This window comes from Argopecten irradians, chromosome 8, assembly GCF_041381155.1.
Source record: "Argopecten irradians isolate NY chromosome 8, Ai_NY, whole genome shotgun sequence".
Taxonomy (NCBI): domain Eukaryota; kingdom Metazoa; phylum Mollusca; class Bivalvia; order Pectinida; family Pectinidae; genus Argopecten; species Argopecten irradians.
Genome location: NC_091141.1, coordinates 35954518 through 35977966, shown reverse-complemented (window position 1 = coordinate 35977966; position 23449 = coordinate 35954518). Strand labels below are relative to the sequence as shown.

Genomic DNA, 23449 nt, shown 5'->3' with positions numbered 1-23449 from the left:
TTGACAACATCCCATTAGGGGTCAGGTTCTGATTAGAGGATCTGAAAACATCCCATTAGAGGTAAGGTTCTGATTAGAGGATCTGACAACATCCCATTAGAGGTAAAGTTCTGATTAGAGGATCTGAAAACATCCCATTAGAGGTAAGGTTCTGATTAGAGGATCTGACAACATCCCATTAGAGGTCAGACTCTGATTAGAGGATCTGACAACATCCCATTAGAGGTAAGACTCTGATTAGAGGATCTGACAACATCCCATTAGAGGTAAGGTTTTGATTAGAGGATCTGACAACATCCCATTAGAGGTAAGATTCTGATTAGAGGATCTGACAACATCCCTTTAGGGGTCAGGTTCTGATTAGAGGATCTGACAACATCCCATTAGAGGTAAGGTTCTAATTTGAGGATCTGACAACATCCCATTAGAGGTAAGGTTCTAATTTGAGGATCTGACAACATCCCGTTAGGGGTCAGTTTCTGATTGGAGGATCTGACAACATCCCATTAGAGGTAAGATTCTGATTAGAGGATCTGACAACATCCCTTTAGGGGTCAGGTTCTGATTAGAGGATCTGACAACATCCCATTAGGGGTCATCCTCTGATGACCATTACTATTCTTGTATTACAGTTTAAATGCATTTTATGTATTTGGACCCAGTTTCACAAACATTCCCAAACTTAAAATTTCCCATTGGAAAGCATTACAAATGTTAAGGAAACAATCTTAAATTGAGGAGCTTTCCTAAGTTTATGTAATTTATAGATTTTAAGTTAAGAAATGTTCGTGAGACCTTACTACATGAACTGAAAACACTATTTCATCAAAGCATGCATTTATATATTTAACTTTGTGAGAAATAACTACATACACTAAAATGGTTTTTAAAGCTGGTACACCATATTTTGTTACTTTTTATTTCGTTAATTGTCGCTTAGTTACAGTTTGAAAGTGTTTTAACTCATGCAGTGGTAATTTGTCCGTCATTGTTTTGATGTCTTTGCTTGGTTACAGATTTGGGCGTGGCCTATTGTTTTTGTGTTGTTGCTTGGTTTTTATATGGTTGCTTGGTTTTATGTCGTTGCTTGGTTTTTGTGTTGTTGCTTGTTGGTTTTTTTAATCGTTGCTTGGTTTTTATATCGTTGCTTGTTTTTATTTTTATTGTTGCTTGATTTTTATGTCTTTGCTTGGTTTTTATGTCGTTGCTTGGTTTTTATATCGTTGCTTGGTTTTTATGTTGTTGCTTGGTTTTTATATCGTAGCTTGGTTTTTATGTCTTTGCTTGGTTTTTATGTCTTTGCTTGGTTTTTATGTCGTTGCTTGGTTTTAATTTGTTGCTTGGTTTTTATGTCTTTGCTTGGTTTTTATGTCGTTGCTTGGTTTTAATTTGTTGCTTGGTTTTTATGTCTTTGCTTGGTTTTTATGTCGTTGCTTGGTTTTTATGTTGTTGCTTGGTTACAGATTTGAGTGGAGCCTATAGCTGTGTGAAGCACCAAAGACAAACTGAGTTAACACTAATAGACAATAAGATATGGTACACCACCACCTCACAACTCTTCTCTATCATAAAGACGTCAAATGTGGTAAGCTTATTCATCCGATCTACTGACAATAATGATGTACTCTTATTTTTGTGACGACTTTGTCATTAAGATATCCAATATTTTGCCATTAGACCTCTTCCTCTGAGTTTTGGTGGGGCAAGTTAAATGGCAATCAAACGATAACCCTCAACCTCTGATTTTGGTGGCGGCGGTTAGGTGACATTCTGACGATAGTCCTCTACTTCTGATTTTGGTGGAAATGGTTAGGTGATATTCTATCAATAACCATCAATGTCTGAGATTTGGTGGCAGGGGTTATGTGACATTCTACTGATTGCCCCTAGCCTCTTATTGTGTTGGAAGAGGTTAAATGACATTCTACCGATAGCCTCCTACCTCTGATTTTGGTGTCAGAGGTTATTTAACATTCTACCGATAGCCTCCTACCTCTGATTTTGGTGTCAGGGGTTTAATGACATTCTACCGATAGCCTCCTACCTCTGATTTTGGTGTCAGGGGTTTAATGACATTCTACCGATAGCCTCCTACCTCTGATTTTAATGACATTCTACCGATAGCCTCCTACCTCTGATTTTGGTGTCAGGGGTTTAATGACATTCTACCGATAGCCTCCTACCTCTGATTTTGGTGTCAGGGGTTTAATGACATTCTACCGATAGCCTCCTACCTCTGATTTTGGTGTCAGGGGTTTAATGACATTCTACCGATAGCCTCCTACCTCTGATTTTGGTGTCAGGGGTTTAATGACATTCTACCGATAGCCTCCTACCTCTGATTTTGGTGTGAGGGGTTTAATGACATTCTACCGATAGCCTCCTACCTCTGATTTTGGTGTGAGAGGTTTAATGACATTCTATCGATAGCCTCCTACCTCTGATTTTGGTGTGAGAGGTTTAATGACATTCTACCGATAGCCTCCTACCTCTGATTTTGGTGTGAGAGGTTTAATGACATTCTATCGATAGCCTCCTACCTCTGATTTTGGTGTCGGGGGTTTAATGACATTCTACCAATAATCTTTAACCTCAGATCTGAGTAAATTAAGAACCTAAGCTTATTTCTCAATTCTATATAAATTTTATTATTGAATCATGTACGAAAAAGATATTGTCATTTAAATGTTGGCTGTGCTTTATGCTCCTACATGTAAGATGTTGCAATCATTGATTTATGAATGAAAAATATTTGGGTTTATATTAAAATATATGTCTGTTTGCAGCATTATGTGGAGGATACACAGATACGAGGAATTGATGTGTCACATTATAATACCTGCATGTTTTTATATTCCTACAATATGACCTTGAAAGTCGACCTATTTTTTGCAGGTAAGTCAACATTTTCAGTTGCTTTAAATTCCACACGGTTTTTATACCCACGTTATTAAAATTTGTATTCTTCTCCTGCTCCCAAAACGCAGTTAAGGGGGTGGTATAAACTGGAAATAGCCTGTCCATCCGTCCGTAGAAAAGTTTGCCCAGACAACTCCTCATAAACTACTGGATAGATTTTAATTAACTGCATTAATTGCTTTCAAAAGAAATTTTTGCCATGGTAACCAGGTCACTATATTTACACAGGTTTTTGTGGCATAAAATTGTCTAGATAACTCCTTCTAAACTAATTAATCAATTTCAATTAAAATTGTCAGTAATATTTTTGTCTATGTGTATACATTATAGATATGCATGCAGGTTTTCATTTGTTAAATTTAGGTTGCTTTGGTTACCAGGTTACAATACACTATTTTTTGTTGAAAATGCAAATGGCAACTGTCCCACATGGGATTTGAGTTCACAACCTAGAGGTGGAAAGCTTGTGTTTAATATTTTACTGAAAAGGGTACTGGCAAAATACTAATAATGAATCCAGAACCAAAGATTCTGATATAGTCTTTAGTCTAAAACTCTCTCAACTATTGACTTTGCCAATCACAGATGACAAAAGTTACTTCTTTTTTGCCACTCAAAAATGATGTTATAAAAGTTAAATCAGTCTTGATTGGTTGAAGATTATAAAAATTTAATCAACAATAATTGGCTGAAGATTGGAAAAAGTTAAGTCAGTTTTGATTGGCTGAAAATTATAAAAAATTAAATAAGTTTTGATTGGCTGAGAATTATAAATAGTAAGTCAGTACCGAGAAAAACCCAGAAATCATTTACAAATAGATTTATGAATCAAATTGATATCAATGTGTGAGAATTTGTTTATAAAACAATCCTAACTTTCTTTTCCATTATTTTATTTTGAAGTAAGTGGGTGGAAGTCTCCATTAGCACCCCCCGACGCTTTGATCCCAGTAAGAATAGAGATTTTAGGAACACAGAACTACCAGAACCATTTCCATGTCATTGGTGACTACATCGATTTTAAACCTTCGCCATCTTTCGACCAAACAAATTTACAGGTTTGTACGAAATTAAATATTTCATTTAAGTACAGCTTTAACACTTTTTTGGAAGTTGCAGAGTGCTGTTTGACTGGTAACTTTGTCTTGAGCTATGAAAATTATTCAAACAATTAAAACAAAAAAAACTTCACCATCAATATGCAACAAGGAATATTTATTTTTAAAGGCCCACTACCTTTCAAAAAACAAATGATGAAAGTTTCTAAAAAAAAAAAAAAAAAAAACATATGAAAATGTATATCGTCGATGGCCTAAGATGATGTTACAACACCAAACCAGCGCAAGTTTCAAAGTGAAATCTATGTTAACAGTGGAGATTCTTTTCGTTGTTTTGCCGTCTGGTGCAGTGATAGTCAACTAAGGCGTAGTAGTTAGGACGACAGCGAAAATACACAACCCGCTTTATAAAATTAATATTTAATTTATTTTGATTAAATTGTTCAGGTGACGATAAGCGTAGTATTAACTTAAAGCTAATAACTTTTACATTCTGCAAAATTATCAATCCTGTTTTATATTCCCATTTTAAAAATCAAAAGCCGTTTGCGAAAGGTAGTGGGCCTTTAATGAAGCTGCACTACTGAAGTATTTTTGACAGATAATTTCTGAAGTACTGTCAGAGAATGAAAGCAGAGCATGAACTTATAAATTGTAGTCATAACTGGACATTTAATTCTGATCATTCTGATAAGATTGTGATTCACATAAGATTGAATTTTACAGCAACCTCCAGGAGTGTACTGCGATGGCTACGGAGGTCCGACGGTCCAGAGAAAGATATCGTCCAGTTTTTCTGTCATTCTGGAGAAGGTGGACATGGATTTTAATACGATTACTTATGAAACTGTAAGTTATTCCTGTTTTTGGAAAGTTATGATTGTTGGTTGAGTTTCATGTTGTTTTACAAACATCCTTCTAGCAGTCAGGGTCATTTAAGGACATGCCAGGTTTAGGGTGTGTAGAAAAGCTGGAGTACCTGGAGAAAAATCATCACACTATGATGACCTTTACCTTGGGATTCAAAATTGTATAAATGGTTTGGTTGACATCCCCACAGAAGCCTAAAGGGTGGGGCCAAAATAGGTCCATTTGGCTATTTGCATATAAACCAACGTATTCTCTGAAACTTACTTAAATTTAGCCACATCACTAAAATAACTAGTTGAGCGATACAATGTAATCGCCGCAAATCAGTTCCAAAACAGTAAATTGCAAAATTCAACATGTAGTTACTATACAATGTCCCAAAAAGTTCATTGGGGTATTCAAGCCAATAAACGTTTACGAGTTTGAGACTAAGCTGTTACAATAACATGTACATGTATACAAAAATGTGAATTAATTGGATTGAGAACTTCACAGACCTTGATGCACTGTACTGTTTGTCAATATCTTACACAGAATAAAATTCCTTTTACAGATATACTTTGATTCGGAAAGAAAAAGAATTCGCAGAGATCATAAATCAGCAGATGGAACGGATTCAGACACATTTACGGAATATTATGATTTTAAAACTGGTAGGTTGGTTATGGAAAAAGGGAGATACACGTTAATTCGAGAATCTTAAGTGGTATTTGTACATTTATTGATAAAGGGAGGTAATTCTTGATCATGGTAAGTATGTGATAATGAAAAACTCAAAAAAAAAAAAAAGATTTCAGATGTAGTTACTTTAGCTAAAGGTAGGTAATTATTAACTTTCAGTTGAATAAAGGGAGATAACTTATCAAAATGGATCTGTCTGGGGAGGGAAAAGAAGAATTCTCCAGAAAATATTTCTATGCATCTTCCTAATTATCTGTTATTGAAAGAGTTATTTGGTATAGGAAAAAACCACTGGATTTAAAAGACATTATTTTGACTTTTAATACACAAAAATATTTACATCTTTCACTTCTTCAGCTTAGTAAAGTTTGCATGTAGGTTAGTAAATGTAAAGGCGGTCTAGTTAGTCTAGCAACCACGACGACCATAGTTATCATCTTCAATCTGTCTAAAACCAAAACAATGGTGTGAATATATGTACAGTAAAACACTGTATATCTAGGGACCAACGAAATCACTTCGTTTTAAGTATACAGTTTGTTATACACTTATTACAGACATCGTTAAGAACCTTGACGGGATTGAAAATGACTGTTATAACCATGAATTCATTTAAAGCGTGTTCTTTTTAAACATGTTTTAGTCTATAAGGATTGGTCTGTGACCTGTGCCCAGGTCGCTTTGGGCAGGTAAAAATGAAAATGTCTTACATATGACAGAAATGGTTTAGATAATGATTTTATATTAATTTTTCAATAAAATTTATAGACTATTTGAATAAAGAGAAAAATATTATAAATTGTACAAATTTAGTATTTGCACTGGTGAAGTGTTTACATTTTGACTGAACATATTTATTTATGGAGCAATTATGACACGCTCTATAGAATATGTTCATTTGCCAACTACGCTCATACTATCGTATAGACTGTCGAAATGTAGATCAATCCAAGCATAAATGTAAAAAAAAAAATGTTTTCCTGTGTCACAGGGATTCTGTATACTGTGGATACTTACATTGGAGTGTGTACGCCGACCACACTTCAGAAAGGCGTTCGTTTTGTGTCGGAGAAATCCAACAGCGCTATACCAAACAGTCTGAGTATGGTTTCCGCGGAAACGGTCTTCCATCTTGATACGAAATTGATACAGTATATTGGAAAGGTAAGTTTTATATAGATACATCTTTTATTTGAAATTAAAGTCAAGAATGTGATTCATCCTATGGCTGAACAATTTTTTTGAGAAACAAATCATATGTCACTGATCACAGGGACTTGGCACAAGTTTCCAGCCAATTGTATATGCACTGTATATACACCGGTATATGTATAATATACATGTATATGTATTGGTGGAAATTTGTACCAATTCTCTGTAGATTTGATATGTAGACTAATTTGAAGTCTGAGAGTTTTTGACAAAGATAGATTCATCTATCAGACATTTTACTTCCTGAGTAAAATCTCAGGAATTGAAGTTTAGGTCACTGATACTTTTATGTTAAAGAAATTTTAATGTTACATTAAGATTGAGGTCAAAAAGAATTAAAGGTAGTGATTCAGATTTTTTTTCCTCAGAAGAATTAGTACGGCAGTTTCGAGATACCAAAACAGGTAATTTAAAGCACTTTTTTCCATCGATTAGTTCGACCTTCCGGTGATTTTGATTTTATATTTTGATGTGATTTTTGTGACGTGACAATGGGACTCATCAACAGTAAATCATAATTTACAGTACCAGTATTTGGTATTTGGATCTCCAAACTGTCTATATTAATTCTTCCTCTGACAAAAAACTGTCGTTTTGGAATTTCAACACTCTCATATTAACAGGAAGTTACAGTCAGTGATACGTTTGCGCTACAAAATGTTTACCATCACAAGAAGATCTAAGCCAGAGTATTTATATTTTACAGAGAATCACGCGTGGCGTGTACTGTCAGGTTTGGTGTGGACTTTACCTTGACCCAGACACCGGGAGTAATAACACGGTTGAGTGGTATTTCGCTGAGGTACGTCAACATTTATATATAGTCATGTGACCATGAAACAGTATGCAAGGAATGGTTTTAATATATATTCTTAGTTTTTTATGAGTTTATGTCATGGTGCAGTGTCTGTCGTCCGTCCGTCCATGCGTCAACATTTCCTTTAAATCGTTACTAGTCATAGAGTTCTGTATGGATTGTAACCAAATTTGGCCACAAACATCCTCGGGAGAAGGGGAACAGAACTTGTATAAATTTTGGCTCTGACCCCCCGGGGGCAGGAGGGGCGGGGCCCAATAGGGGAAATAGAGGTAAATCCTATAAATTGCTACTTGTCCTAGAGTTCTGCATGGATTGTAACCAAATTTGGCCACAAACAGCCTTGGGGGAAGGGGAACAGAACTTGTATAAATTTTGGCCCTGACCCCCCGGGGGCAGGAGGGTCAGGGCCCAATAGGGGAAATAGAGGTAAATCCTATAAATCGCTACTTGTCCTAGAGTTCTGCATGGATTGTAACCAAATTTGGCCACAAACATCCTTGGGGGAAGGGGGAAAGAACTTGTATAAATTTTGGCTCTGACCCCCTGGGGGCAGGAGGAGCGGGGCCCAATAGGGGAAATAGAGGTAAATCCTATAAAACGCTACTTGTCCTAGAGTTCTGCATGGATTGTAACCAAATTTGGCCACAAACATCCTCGGGAGAAGGGGAACAGAACTTGTATAAACTTTGGCTCTGACCCCCCTGGGGGCAGAAGGGACGGGGCCCAATAGGGGAAATAGAGGTAAATCCTATAAAACGCTACTTGTCCTAGAGTTCTGCATGGATTGTAACCAAATTTGGCCACAAACATCCTTGGGGGAAGGGGAACAGAACTTGTATAAATTTTGGCTCTGACCCCCTGGGGGCAGGAGGGGCGGGGCCCAATAGGGGAAATAGATGTAAATCCTATAAATCGCTACTTGTCCCAGAGTTCTGCATGGATTGTAACCAAATTTGGCCACAAACATCCTGGGGAGAAGAGGGAAAGAACTTGTATAAATTTTGGCTCTGACCCCCTGGGGGCAGGAGGAGCGGGGCCCAATAGGGGAAATAGAGGTAAATCCTATAAAACGCTACTTGTCCTAGAGTTCTGCATGGATTGTAACCAAATTTGGCCACAAACATCCTTGGGGGAAGGGGGAAAGAACTTGTATAAATTTTGGCTCTGACCCCCCTGGGGGCAGAAGGGACGGGGCCCAATAGGGGAAATAGAGGTAAATCCTATAAAACGCTACTTGTCCTAGAGTTCTGCATGGATTGTAACCAAATTTGGCCACAAACATCCTTGGGGGAAGGGGAACAGAACTTGTATAAATTTTGGCTACTTGTCCTAGAGTTCTGCATGGATGTAACCTAATTTGCCACAAACACTCCTTGGGGGTAAGGGGGATAAGAACTCTGACCCCCTGGGGGCAGGAGGGGCGGGGCCCAATAGGGGAAATAGAGGTAAATCCTATAAAACGCTACTTGTCCTAGAGTTCTGCATGGATTGTAACCAAATTTGGCCACAAACATCCTTGGGGGAAGGGGGAAAGAACTTGTATAAATTTTGGCTCTGACCCCCTGGGGGCAGGAGGGACGGGGCCCAATAGGGGAAATAGAGGTAAATCCTATAAAACGCTACTTGTCCTAGAGTTCTGCATGGATTGTAACCAAATTTGGCCACAAACATCCTTGGGGGAAGGGGAACAGAACTTGTATAAATTTTGGCTCTGACCCCCGGGGGCAGGAGGGGCGCGGCCCAATAGGGAAAATAAAGGTAAATTCTATAAAACGCTACTTGTCCTAGAGTTCTGCATGGATTGTAACCAAATTTGGCCACAAACATCCTTGAGGGAAGGGGAACAGAACTTGTATAAATTTTGGCTCTGACCCCCCGGGGGCAGGAGGGGCGGGGCCCAATAGGGGAAATAGAGGTAAATCCTATAAATCGCTACTTGTCCTAGAGTTCTGCATGGATTGTAACCAAATTTGGCCACAAACATCCTTGGGGGAAGGGGAACAGAACGTGTATAAATTTTGGCTCTGACCCCTCCCCCGGGGGCAGGAGGGGCGGGGCCCAATATGGAAATAAAAGGTAAATATTCAAATTCCTTCAGAAAAGAAACAATGAACCTGTATTCAGAACATGACTTGACATTACAAACCAGGTGAGCAATACAGGCCCTCTGGGCCTCTTGTTTAAATTCCTCTTCAGAAAAAAATTGTCAATGTAATAAAATGCAAAGTTGACAACATAAAAACTACAGTGCAAACGAGATGTTTGATAGGACCATTTTTTTTTTAAAGAAAACCTTATTTCATTAGCAAGCAGCATTGTTTCGATGCCATTTTAGTAAAAACAATGAGGGAAGCAATGCCCTAGAGTTTAAGCAGTGCACAAAAATAACAGTATTTTGAAAATGAAACGTCAGAAAATTATGCAAATATTATGAGCTAGAAGTGTTGACAATTTTTTTTACAAGTATGTCTCTGGTTAAACTCCGTCTATAGGTGAGATCAGGCAAAATCAAAGAAAGTAAGTAAAAATGCATGAAATACAAGTATACAGCAAAAATATGAGATTTCCAAGTACTTTTATCCATGTACATTTAGCAGAACTGTTGATTGAATGTTGTCATTTCTTGTAATGCAAATCAATATTTTTTAATCAAATGGATATATACCATAAAACAGTTTCAAATAGACTATTTAGTGTTTCCTTTCTGTACAGTGAAATATTAATTTCTCAAAAAACAGGGATAAGACTATTCACCCCTGAAATTTCATAATGGACTGGTCTAGTCTTTGATTTAGAAGAGTCTAAATGTGTTTTCAGGGGTGTATGAGTTAACAAGCTTACAAATGCTATGTGATACATTACACCTGTTGGAATGATATCTTGCAATCTTTAGAGAATGATATTTGAAACGAAAGTGTTTCATACTGATTCATACAGATAGTTTCCTCTTATAAACCAAATGAACGCATTCCTTGTAATGTTAAGTGTTTTATATTTCTAATAACTTCTAATTATTTTGCAAATCTCTGCCAGATTTTTAATATATTGTTGATATGTTTCAGGGACAATGGGTAGAGGCCTCAGGAAACTCAGTCGTATCAGGAGCGCTGATTCGTATGGACATTTGGAAGGTAAAGTATGACAACATGTACTGAGATAAAAAGATATGTAAGATATTGGGTATTTAATGACAAGAAGGAATTAATAGATCAGAAAAATAACAGCACTGAAATAAATTGATATGTACGATATTGGGTGTTTAATATCAAGCAAGAATATATAGATCAGAAAAATAACAGCACTGAAATAAATTGATATGTACGATATTGGGTGTTTAATATCAAGCAAGAATATATAGATCAGAAAAATAACAGTTCTGAAATAAATTGATATGTACAATATTGTGTATTCAATATCAAGCAGGAATGATAAGATCAATAATGGCGACATTGTCTTTGAAAAAATATGTTATTCTTAAAACTTTTAATCTTTGCAAATCTTGGTAAAAAGTATTTAACATACAGTAAAACAACGATATCTAAAACCTCTGAGAACCAATGAAATCACTTCGTTATAAACATAGTTTGTTATGTACATACATTACAAACATCTTATAGAAAGTTTGATGCAGAATGAAATATACTATGGTATAACTATGAAATTAATTGGAGGGATGTTATAAGGCAGGTGGTTTCTATATAGAGGTGTTCACTATGACAAGTTTGACTGTAGCACTTTTATGTATGATGTCTGTGATGTTTTTTAACAGGGAAGTGACACCAAACCGACCTCTTATAGAGGTGGTCGCTATGACAAGTTTGACTGTGGCACTTTTATGTATGATGTCTGTGATGTTTTTTAACAGGGTAGTGACACCAAACCGACCTCTTATAGAGGTGGTCGCTATGACAAGTTTGACTGTGGCACTTTTATGTATGATATCTGTGATTATATTTTTTATCAGGGAAGCGACACCAAACCGACCACCTACCATTTACACAATCTGGACAGCACAATTCCACCATTGTCAACCTTTGACCTCAGTGCTTGCTTCTCTGCAGAAAGAAAAACACATTTTATCATCAATTTTGAAAGTAAGTTTCTGTGGATACTTCAAATCATAATTGAATAATTGAATTTCCTATTGTTATGTGGTAAGGCGAATACATTAAAGCAGCGCATGTCTGTCTGTTCAATGGAGCATCCTCGATACTTCAGGGGTTACAATCTCTGACGTAATATCCGCCCTTAGACTATCTCATTGTGAAAATGGACGCAGTTCAGGAGAAATAACCCGACCAATCACAGACCTGCATATACTTCCTTTGAAGAATACAAAGACACACAGTAAACCGCAGACACTAACTCTACTGTTTTCGATTTGTTTAATGTATATCAGAGGACCGAATTACCTGTTTATTCTGTTGCCTTCATCAAAAGAATTGTAAAACATCAGTGAAGATAACCCCTGGAGTATCAAGCCGACTGAAATTTTCTTAAAATGCTTATTTGAAAGAAAAAAGGGTCCTCCTGCACATTTTTCGTACTTCTTTCCATAAAATTTTCCGCTGCTAAAATTTTCCGCGGCGGCGCATTTCCTAAAACGTTCAAGCACATAATGTCAAACCTTAAATAGTCAAAATTCAATACACAGAACTAGACTAAAAATGTCCATCAAAGGATTCTAGTACTATTTAAAACAAGAGGCCCATGGGCCTTAACGGTCACCTGAGTTAGAATATATAATGAAACAAATAATGAAACAAATTAATGACATATAAACACTATATGCTGGGCCTTGAAGTTGGTCAGTGATTTATAAATTTGACCTTTTTAGACTATGAAGAGTATTTGCTTCCATCAAATAGTAAACTTGACCCCCTCCCCAAGGGGAAACAGGAGACCCCAGGGTCATATAATTTACAATTTTTATAAACAAGCTTTAAGACCTTTTCATATCTATAAAGTGTATTTGATTATACCATTTCCAGAATTTTAAAAGAATATTTTTGAAGTTTTAGCCTATTTGACCTTTTTTTTGCCCCGCCCCTCTGCCCCCAGGGGGTCGGCCTGGACCAATGTGGATATGATATTAAAATGCTATCTCAGGCTATTAATTCTAACCAAGTTTGACTCGTTTCCAATGAAAATTGAGCAAAAAATGCTCATAAATGTGTTTTCCCTATATAAACTATAGTAAACTTGACCCCCTCCCCAGGGGGAAATGTGAGACCCCAGGGTCATATAATTCACAATTTTTGTAAAGGACCTTAAGACCTTTCTATTTATGAAAAGTATTTGATTCTACCATATCCAGAATTTTAGAAGAAGATTTTTGAAGTTTTAGCCTATTTGACCCCTTTTGACCCCGCCTCTAAGGCCCCTGGGGGTCAGTTATAGAAAATTTGTTAATAGGATTAAATGGCCATCTCATACTGATAATTCTGACAACATTTGACTCATTTCCTACAACAAATGACCAAATAATGCGCAAAAATGTGTTTTCTCAATATAAAGTATAGTAAACTTAACCCCCTCCCCAGGAGGAAACTAGAGACCCCAGGGTCATATAATTCACAATTTTTGTAAAGGACCTTAAGACCTTTCTATCTATGAAGAGTATTTGATTCTACCACATCTGTGAGTAGAGAAAAAGATTTTTGAAATTTTACTCAATTTTACACCTTTTGGCCCCTCCCACAGCCCCCTGGGGGGTGGGGACCATATAATTCACAATTTTGATTGGCGATATGCCTTAGAAGGTTTGTGCAAAATTTCATTGAAATTGCTTCAGCAGTTTTGGAGAAGAAGTCGAAAATGTAAATTGTTTACAGACATACGACGGATGACGGACGACGCACAACGACGGACAAAAGGCGATTAGAATAGGTCACTTGAGACTTCGTCTCAGGTGACCTAAAAATGTCTCTTAAAAGATCAATTTGTTTATGTCTAAGCGAGCTTTCGAGCGCTCGCAAATTCTTCAAAATTTATTTAAGCTATTCTAAATCGTAATATTTTTCCTGGAGGAGGCCCCGGACCCCCCAAATACCAAAATCTCGCGCTTTTGGGTGCTCGCAAAATCATCAAAATACATTGTAAAACTCATCTCAGCCATTCTAAATTACAATGTTTTTTTCCCGTGGGTAACCCTCAGACACCTAAAGCACCAAAATCTCGCGCCAATTTGCGTATTCGTTAATTTCCTTTTAGCGATCCCACTGTCTATAAATGTGTACAAGGATTAAATTTACTGATATATGAAAAATGTACATAAAGCATATATGGTTGGGAGTTGAATTAATCTCCTCCTGTAGGTGCGGCGGCGGCGGGGGGGGGGGAAATATTGAAGACCTTTGCCCCCCCATTACGTTTCATCTTCCTACGCCACTGATTATAAACCATTAAAGGCCCACTACCTTTCCGATCCGAAACGGTTTTTAATTTTGAAAATTGGAATGTAAAATGAGATCGATAATTTTGTAGAGTCTCAAAAGTTATCAGCTTACGATAAATAATACACACATCATTATCTTCTGAAAAATTTAATCAAAATAAATAAAATGTAAATTTTCGTAACGCAGATTGTCTTATGTTTTCCACCTTTGTCTTAAATACTGCGTGGTAGTTGACTATTACTGCGCCAGACGGCAAAACAGCGAAATGACTCTCAACAGTTTATATAAAGGGGCCGCGGTGGCCGAGTGGTTAAGATGTCCCGACATATTACCACAAGCCCTCTACCTCTGGGATGCGAGTTCGAATCCCATGTGGGGCAGTTGCCAGGTACTGACCGCTGGTCGGTGGTTTTTCTCCGGGTACTCCGGCTTTCCTCCACCAACAAACCTGGCACGTCCTTACATGACCCTGGCTGTTAATAGGACGTAAAAATAAACAAACCAAACTCAACAGTTATGATATATAACGCAGGAAATCTTGTATTTGTTTGGTGTTGTTACCTCATCTTAGGCCATCTATATGTATTTTCTGATGTTATTAATGTTTTCAAGAAACCTTTAAATTTTGCTCTGGAAAGGTAGTCGGCTTTTAATTGAAATTGAACCAATTCTTTTTTATGCTGTGATCTTCTGAGTTTGACTTATTTCGTTTGTTTCACAGTTTTAGGAAATAAGCGGTATAAAGACATCAGCATGTCATTCCTACAGGATACTTTACACGACGAACTCACGAAGGATTCTTTTATCGACCCAGTTCGAATCACTAATGTACAGGTAATCCTACCAAGTTTATTGGAGTTTTTTTTTTACACTGGTAGAAATATTTATGTTTTTAGCTTACCAGGCTCAAAGAGCCATTGAGTTTATGTCATGGTGCGGTGTCTGTCGTCCGTCCGTCCATGCGTCAACATTTCCTTTAAATCGCTACTATAGAGTTTTACATGGATTGTAACCAAATTTGGCCAGAAACATCCTTTGGGGAAGGGGAACAGAGTTTGTATAAATTTTGGCTCTGACCCCCAGGGGGCAGGAGGGGCGGGGCCCAATAGGGGAAATAAAGGTAAATCCTTAAATCGCTACTAGTCCTGTATTTAGAACATTACTTTGGCATTACAAACCAGGTGAGCAATCAGGCCCTCTGGGCCTCTTGTTCTATGTACAGTTTGGTAGATAGGTTTTATGCAACAGTCTCTCAATTTCAGATCTATTTTTAAACACTGTGTTTGTCTTTGTTTCAGATTGAGCCAACCAGTGACACGACATTTGTGTTTGTGGGTACACTGTTGGACCAGGCCCCTATCATAAACCCCTATATCATACCCCCGGTATACAATCGAATCACACTGGAAGCGTCTCTAGATTTCCTCAACGGAATGATCGACGGCAGCTGGAGAAAAAACATCACCGGAAAAACAGGGGAGGTAATTCATGCATTTATATGACTCGTGCCATTATTTGGGGGAAGTGTTTAAAACATAACTGGGAAACAAGGGAGGTAAATAACTGGGAAACAAGGGAGGTAATTGATGTATTTCTATGACCCGCCATAAACTGGGAGCAATAGGATAGTGTTATCATAACTGGAAAACAGGGAAGGTAATTCATGTACTGTAGTTAGTTTTCAGGAGTTTAATATAATTATAGAAAGCCAGTTTTCAGTATGATGGATGTGAAAGGAACATAGCTAGGAAAACAGGGGAGGTAATTCAATCATTTTGATGACTCCCTCATGAATTTTGGGAAATTTGACATAGTGTTTTAGTCCCGGGTTTGAGTTGTGCTGTCGCTTGCTCTACCCCTGGGAATATAGGCCACAATACAGGGGTTTCGAGATCCCAAAACGACGTGGGTAAAGAACAATTTACTGTCGATTATTCCCACCTTCCGGGATTATGACGTCTCGAAACTCACGTCAAAAGACGACGTCATAATCACCGGAAGGTGGGACTAATCGACGGTTAATAGTACTTTACTCACATCGTTTTGGGATCTCGAAACCCCTGTATTGCAGCGGAATCATGAATAATTCATCATTCAAATTCCCCATATTTCATAGGTTTCAACATGGGTTGAGACTGAAATCTTGACCAATAAAAGTTAAAATAAACTTCAGTTTGTGTATACTTCATTTTTACATGACAGCCTGTTGTGAATGCCGTCAAGGTTTTACTCATACAACAAAGAATGAATGGATTTTATATTGTTTTCAAACATGTGTAATGCAAAGATTTCATAAGATTTTAATCTGGAGTTATACCCAAGTGTTTTGATTAGTTGGCGCATCGGTTTTCAAACACGACCACTATCAGTATTTTGTTTTGATAAGGCTGATATCGAGATATGTAATTTATGGTTTCACTCACAGTCCTACATGCATGCACTTTTTCAATAGTATGCAAACTTATGAATATTTATAATACTACCGTAGTAAATGCAGCCTAATAGGACCGCAGTAAATGCAATCTTTGTATAATAGGACCGCAGTTAATGTGGTCTATGTTCCCAGAGGCAGAATAAGCAAAAATGCAACTTGAAACTGAGACCGATGATGATGATGAACCAAATTTAATTTGTTATCCTTATCATTATTAACAGGCTATACTTATAGTTGGTAATGAAATTGTGAAACTCAGCTACAGAGGGGAGCTAGCGACAACCACGACGATGAGTACTCCTAAACCAACGTTTTTGGTTCCAACACTTCCTCATTCCACTGCGGCTCCCTCAACCCCAAGCTCAGTGAAACCTTCGCCAACACCAGCAACGCCTTCCACGCCTCATTCACAAACTTCTCATGCGGGACCTACGCCAAAACCAACTCCAAAACCTACGCCGAAACCAACTCCACAACCTCCAGCCAAACCAATGACCAAACCTCATAGTTCTGGTAAGATATTTAAATGGTTTTTGTGCCCATGTCTTTAGCAGCAACGTCAGTGTGGTCAATGGCAGTGTCATCTGCTAAGTAGTTTCCATGCTTCAGATTTTCCATTTCGCTGATACAGTTTTAACTTCATGAAGCCTGTCTTCCTTACCAATAATACTATTTTTTTTCTGGTTCATAAGATAACGAAAAAAGAAAGAAATTTATATAAGCTTTGAGTTTGTTTTCAAATACAAGATATTCAATGTTGTGCATTGCATTCAATTTTATTGAAATATTTGTCTCTTTTGTTTTCTTGTATTTTCTATTGTTAGGGCTTTTCACCAAATGGTGAAAAGACCTATTGTTTTCGTCAAGTTTCTTATTCTTATTCTTCTTCCTGTTTTTGTGAACGCTCTATAGGGCAAACGGTAAGACATAAGATAAAAACTATTTCAGTATGCTTAAGCCATTTAAGAGAAGGTGTTCCATGAACAAAATTAAGTAGGTCAAAAAATCCAATATGGCCGCCATGACGGACAACCTAAAAACACAAAAACCGCTATAACTCTATAGCTATATTTCTGTTACATGTTGATACAAAATATGTCTCGTTAAAAAGCTCGCTAGAGGTCTATGTTTACCTAATGTTACTATTTTTAGATTTTATTTCATTATTCAATTTTCGTCCATTTTTTTGCATTACAGCGATACAGTATGCCCTTCTGAAGATTTTGATGTCTTCAAACTTAAAATTGGTCTACTAATGAATTTTTTATGACGTAATTAAAATTTAACTAAGAATTTTTTGCAAATTTGGACAATTATATTTTAAACATCTCCTCTGATTCCACCAGTCCGATTAAACCAACACTCACACATGATCTTCCACTTATCACCGTGACCAATTCTTATTAATATGGTGTTGATTCAAATTCAAATATGGCCTCAATGATGTCTCTTCCGGTTAAACTGATACAGCCATAACTCGTTAACCAATAAGCCAATTTCTTTCATTTTGTTATATGTTATGAAGAATAGGATATGGAGAAACTTTGTAATTGTATATTTTTCTCTAAAATGTCAACTTCCGGTTGATCATTGACTCATAGTGCAAAATTGCCGTTTTCGGTGAAAATCATGAAAATATCTTTTTGTCAAGTCCTACATAGTATAGAGGCTTCATATTTTGCATGAAGTAAGCTTTGGTAATTGACTATCAGGTTTGAAAAAATAAACGAGTCTGACCTTCATCCAAGTTCACAGAGTGCATGTGATTGTAGAGCTACGAAAATAATCCTGTGAAAATTCAGTTCATTGAGACAGCCGTAGCCAATTTCTTTCATTTTTGGATATGTTATGCAGAATAAAAAAAAAGAAACAATTAATTTAACTACTACTTTTCTGTAAAACGTCAACTTCAGGTTGGAAATATGGAACAAAGTTCAAAAATCAAAATCATTAAAAAAAACTTCTCAATTTCTAGAAATCCTAGAGATCTAATATTAAGCATGAAGCATGCGGACATAAATGTCTACCAAGTTTGTTAATGTGATTGACCTTGACCTGTATCCAAGGGCACTGGGGCTGACATTTCTAAAATCTTCAAATGACTTATTGTAAAGTTCTACAAAGTCTAAGACCTGGTATTGGACTTTTGGTACGTTGAAACTAAGCACTACCAAGTGAATTACCTGGAACGGAGTACCTTTTAGGTGAAAAGCCCGTCAAATTGTCCTGGTGACAATTTCTAGTTAATTTTGTTATCATTTGACCATGTTGGTGTTTTATGCATATCTTGATATTTGAAAAGTTGACTATATATTTGATGTACATGGTTGTAATACTTCCTTGTCCCACATGTATTGAAACATGAATAAAATACTGTTTAAGCTAAGACAACTACTTTAGATAGAAATTTATTTCCGTTTTATAACTCAGCTTTAATTCTTAAAATATGTTAATCAGGTAAGAGTAAATGTTTCATCCTATGGCCACTTCACCTTTACCTATTATGTATTGTATTTGCATATTTCAGAATTACCTGCCCTTGCGGGTAAGTATAGATGGTGATGTCATCAGTTTGTGTGCATTACATCATACTTTTCAGAGAAAACGGTGTGAGCTTTGATTTCAAAATAATGACACCACAACTGATACCACTCAACAAGGGAGATAACTCTGTAATATGCAAAGACGGAATATTTAATGTAGCTAATTAACATTAAATGTATATCATTTCAGCCCCTTGTACTTGTCCTACCGTGACTTGCCCCAGGGTAACATCAGTTTCGACACCTTCCCCAGCTAAATGTCCCGTAGTGACGTGTCCAAGTGTACCACAGACCCAGCCTTCACCCACAGTCAAATGTCCTCCAAAAGTCGTATGTCCTAAACCTCAAAAGCCAAGCCCATCTCCATGGTTACCGTCGTCTTCTCTACCTCCGTCCTCTACTCAAGGTCAAGGTCAAAGTCAACAGTCAGCACAACAAAGTCCGCAGAGTTCTGGAGGCGTGTCGGGAGGTAAATAACCTGTATACATATGTCTGTATATTAATAGATTCTTTCACCCCTTTTGATGTCTTGGTCCTCGGGGCAAGTTTCTTGAGATTCAACAAGCCTCATGTTTGAGAAAATTATCTTTAGGGTCGAGATTCATCGTCTCACTCTCGATGAGGTGAATGATTATTTTTCTCTTTCTTTTTCGGACATATTTACCTTATAAACATGAAAACAGGACACCATTGACTTGATGCATCGGATTATGACGGCATTACCGTATTGTGACATGATGGTATTATTGATGTGACGTCACTATAAGAAAGTTTCGATATCCAGAAGCGATGTGGTTAAAGTACAGTTTACCAATGATAAGTCCCACTTTCCAGTGATTATGGCGTCACAAAAATCACGTCAAATGATGAAGTCACAATTACCAGATAGTAGTGGTGTTCCGATAAATGAAGTTTGTCGAGTATTGTTGGTTCGAGGTGTTTGATCAATTAATAATCGTGTAAAAAATCTTTAATCGAGTTTTGTCAGAATTTTACGACACCATGATAAACCAAAGTATAAAGTTAGCTGATAAGTAAAACATGCATAAAAATCATAGCCAACTTGTTAAAATCATTTCTTTGTATGTGGTTGTCACTCATATCATTTCAAATTTAAAGCCTCTAGACGAATTGAAGAGTGCATAAGCACTACGTAGTAATATAAATGTTCAAATGAGCATGATTTGTGAAGAAAATAAGTGACATGACAGCACAGAGAGGCCTCGCGATTGTAAGCCTTTGAAGGATTTTTTTTTTATGTGAGACTTGTTTATACATCAAGTAACAAAATAATTGATTTAAATTGATCATTGATTGGTTAAATAAAACTGATGATCGACTATGAAATTTCAGCCGATTCCCAACACTACCAGCTAGTGGGACAAATCAACGGTAAATTGTACTTTACCCACGTCATTTTAGTATCGTTCTGTGGGTGCAGGCTGTCTTAGCTTGAATAAGATACAAATATCATACTCTCACTTGAAGGCCCACTACCTCTGCGAAACAAAAGTAAAAGTTTCGTAAAAACAATAATATATGAAAATATATATTAATAGCCTAAGAGGATTTTATAACACCAACCAAATGCAGAATTTCCTGCGTAAACTATGTTAACAGTGGAGATTCATTTCGCCGTTTTGTCGTATGGCACAGTGATAATCAGCCGACGCGCTGTAGTATTTATGATGGTGTTACATAAGATGACCCGTGTTATGACAATTAGCATTGAATTTATTGTAATTAAATTGTTTAGGAATGTCATGGTAAGAATAGTATAAATGGTAAGTTAATAACTTTTGTGACCGTTTCGGAAAGGCACTGGTCCTTTTAGTATGGATAATGAGGCTGAGTTACCTCCCTTGTAGGTAATCTTCCAACTTAGAAGACATTAATTAACTTGAAGTGTTAGACTGGTTGTTACGAATCTTTGAATTTCAACATTTGAAATCACTAATAAGTAATTAACTTGATGGTATGGTTGATTTTACAATAACAAGGATTGACTTTAATGTTTAAGTTAACAATGCTCCAACACGCATGAATGATATTTTTTTTCTCTATCAAAAACAGGAGTAGTCAAATGTTTTCTTCAGTTACAAAAGTTACTTACTTTACACCATTACTACCATTGAAAAGTTTGAGCCATTTTAATTCAAGATGAAACCATTAAAAATAATTATCCATGGCACTACGCCCTATATAGAATTTAGCACTGATTTAGAATGCAAAATGAATTATTATATATGCATTTTTGTGTTAATTAGACATATATAAACACAATTATAAATCAGCTATAAAATAATTGTTCAAATAAATGTTATTGTTTATGCTGTTTTGGCGGTGGAGTATCTTTAACTGAACCTTTGGTTTTTGTTTCCAGGTGCGGTAGCTGGGATAGCAATCGCCATGCTGATTGTTGGATTAGCAATCGGAATGGTTGCCACAAGAGTTTATCATGTGCGCGGAATTCGCGGTTTGTTACAACGAAGGACAAATGATTACGATGACGATACAAATTATTGACATATATCATTAATTAAATTTAAGTAAAAATAAATTGTTTTTCTGTAGATCGGAAAACTGTGATATAATTTTGGTCAGACTTTTGTGTAGAAGAAGTGAATTATTGAGTGCCATTAATGTAAAGTGAATAGTCGGGCAAAGGAAGGCTAACGTCGGTATATATATATATATACAGTAAAAATTTTCTTATCAAATGGAAAAATAAAATCTCCAGTCAAAATTGCTCTGCATGCGAAGAAATTAATCTATTTTATAGGAATCCTAAAACGTCCTCCTGGCTGAATATGTCTGTGGTTACCTACCACACAGCCTCGCTTTCAAAAAGTTTTTTTTTAACTGTGCTAAATTTACATGGGGCTTTTCTATTTTTCAATGGTCATGAAGAAGTGGACGAATTCAGCAGAACTTTGACTGTTGTTTTATATGTAAGGACTTTTGGAAGGCTAATGAACACATTTAAATTGGTTTTCTTTGCGTGATTATTCACTTTAAAAGTAATGCATGCTTTTGCATATACTGTAAATGATTTTGTTTTGCCTGTAAATGTGTACATGTCTGATTGGTATTGCTATTTCATAAAATAACCATTATTTATATCTCTATTTTGACATAGAAATTGTTATTTTGTAGTCCAGCATCATCATCCGATGTTGGGCATTCTATCATCTGTCGTCTGTTGTGTGTCTGTTCTTCTGTCACTCCTTCGGCCATTTTTTTTGTTAAAAAGTAAAGAAAAAAAAGTCTCCAAATTTCATGCATACCATGCAGGTTCTTCTAGGACCCTAGTTGTGCATATTGCATTTTGGGACCGATTGGTAAACAAGATGGATGACAGGTAGCCATCTTGTATATTGATAAATGAAGTTTGTTGCTGCTATTTCTCTGAAAGTACTGAAGAAATCTTTCTCAAATTTCATTAAGAAGGTTAAATTCCTCAAGGTTCCTTGTTCTGTATATTGTATTTTGGGACCGATTGGTCTACAAGATGGCGGTAGCTTTCTTGGATAGTTGAAGTTAAATGGTCTCTTAGTTCTTTCTATAGACTGTATACAGCCATCTTGGATTTTGCAAAATTTCACGATAATACTGAAGAGGTCTATCTTCTCAAATTATACTTGTTGGGCCTGCTTGGTCCTGAGTTCTGCATATCTATCTTAGAACAAATCCAAGCACAACATGACAGATGGTGGCCATGTTGAATTTGACCGTTGGCGTGTGTTGCTACTAAGAAGACTTGATGTGAAGTTTCCATATGACAGTGTATTCATAATTTCAAAGGAAGAGGAAAAGAAGGGAAAAATAGAGAAAAGATCCTTCTTACCATCATCCTTGATATTCCAGGGGTTCCTATCACTTACAATCTCTACACCCTTGGACTATCTCATTGTAAAACTGAAAGCAACAGAATAAGTACAGGTAATTCAGTCCTTTGATGTACATCAAAAGAGCCGTATAATGTTACACTGTGGTTGACTGTGTGGCTTTGATGTTAGGCGTCGCTCTCTCTGTAGTCTTCAGAGGTAATATTTGCTGGGCTGTGATTGGTCAAATGTTTTCCTCTGAGCTGCCTCCAATTTTACAATGAGATAGTACAGGGATGTAGAGAATGTAAGTGATCAGAACCCCTGGAGTATCGAGGATGTCTTACCATTGACTGACACAGATCTTTTTGCGGGTTCTCTTGTTACTGAATATAAATAAACTTTAACTTGCATACAATTATATTTTTCTCTTTCACAACAATTAGAATTCTTGAAAATGATTAGAATTAAACGATAAATCACAAAGTTAAAATGTGGCTAAAAAGTGTTACTTTAAGTTACCTTGAACAAAGGGTATTTAACATTACAGTAAAACCTGCCTTAACGGTCACTCCTGTATAAAGACCACTTTCTCATGGTCCCAAATGGTCAATTGCAAAACAATGGAACAAATTTTTTGTCAAACAAGTAAGAACAACTTAAGAGAATTAAAATATTTATTTTTTA

At 36.6% G+C, this 23449-nt stretch overlaps 1 protein-coding gene across 1 annotated transcript; it reads left to right on the top strand.

Annotated features, from left to right (window-relative positions):
• The first annotated feature begins 984 nt into the window (after positions 1-984).
• LOC138330234 (uncharacterized) lies at positions 985-23449 on the top strand. Its single transcript, XM_069277699.1, has 14 exons — positions 985-1585; positions 2787-2895; positions 3823-3977; positions 4704-4826; positions 5401-5500; positions 6520-6692; positions 7447-7542; positions 10623-10691; positions 11525-11654; positions 14680-14792; positions 15257-15439; positions 16614-16905; positions 19126-19404; positions 21319-23449. The coding sequence occupies exons 1-14, from the start codon at positions 1313-1315 to the stop codon at positions 21459-21461; spliced, it is 2238 nt and encodes a 745-aa protein (XP_069133800.1). The 5' UTR covers positions 985-1312; the 3' UTR covers positions 21462-23449.

Excerpts from the sequence above, each read along its gene's own strand:
- LOC138330234 (XM_069277699.1), top strand. The coding sequence starts at position 1,313 with ATGTCGTTGCTTGGTTTTAATTTGTTGCTTGGTTTTTATGTCTTTGCT. Across the intron at positions 4,827-5,400 it reads ATACGATTACTTATGAAACT|ATATACTTTGATTCGGAAAG; the intron begins GTAAGTTATTCC and ends TTCCTTTTACAG. Across the intron at positions 10,692-11,524 it reads TTCGTATGGACATTTGGAAG|GGAAGCGACACCAAACCGAC; the intron begins GTAAAGTATGAC and ends ATTTTTTATCAG.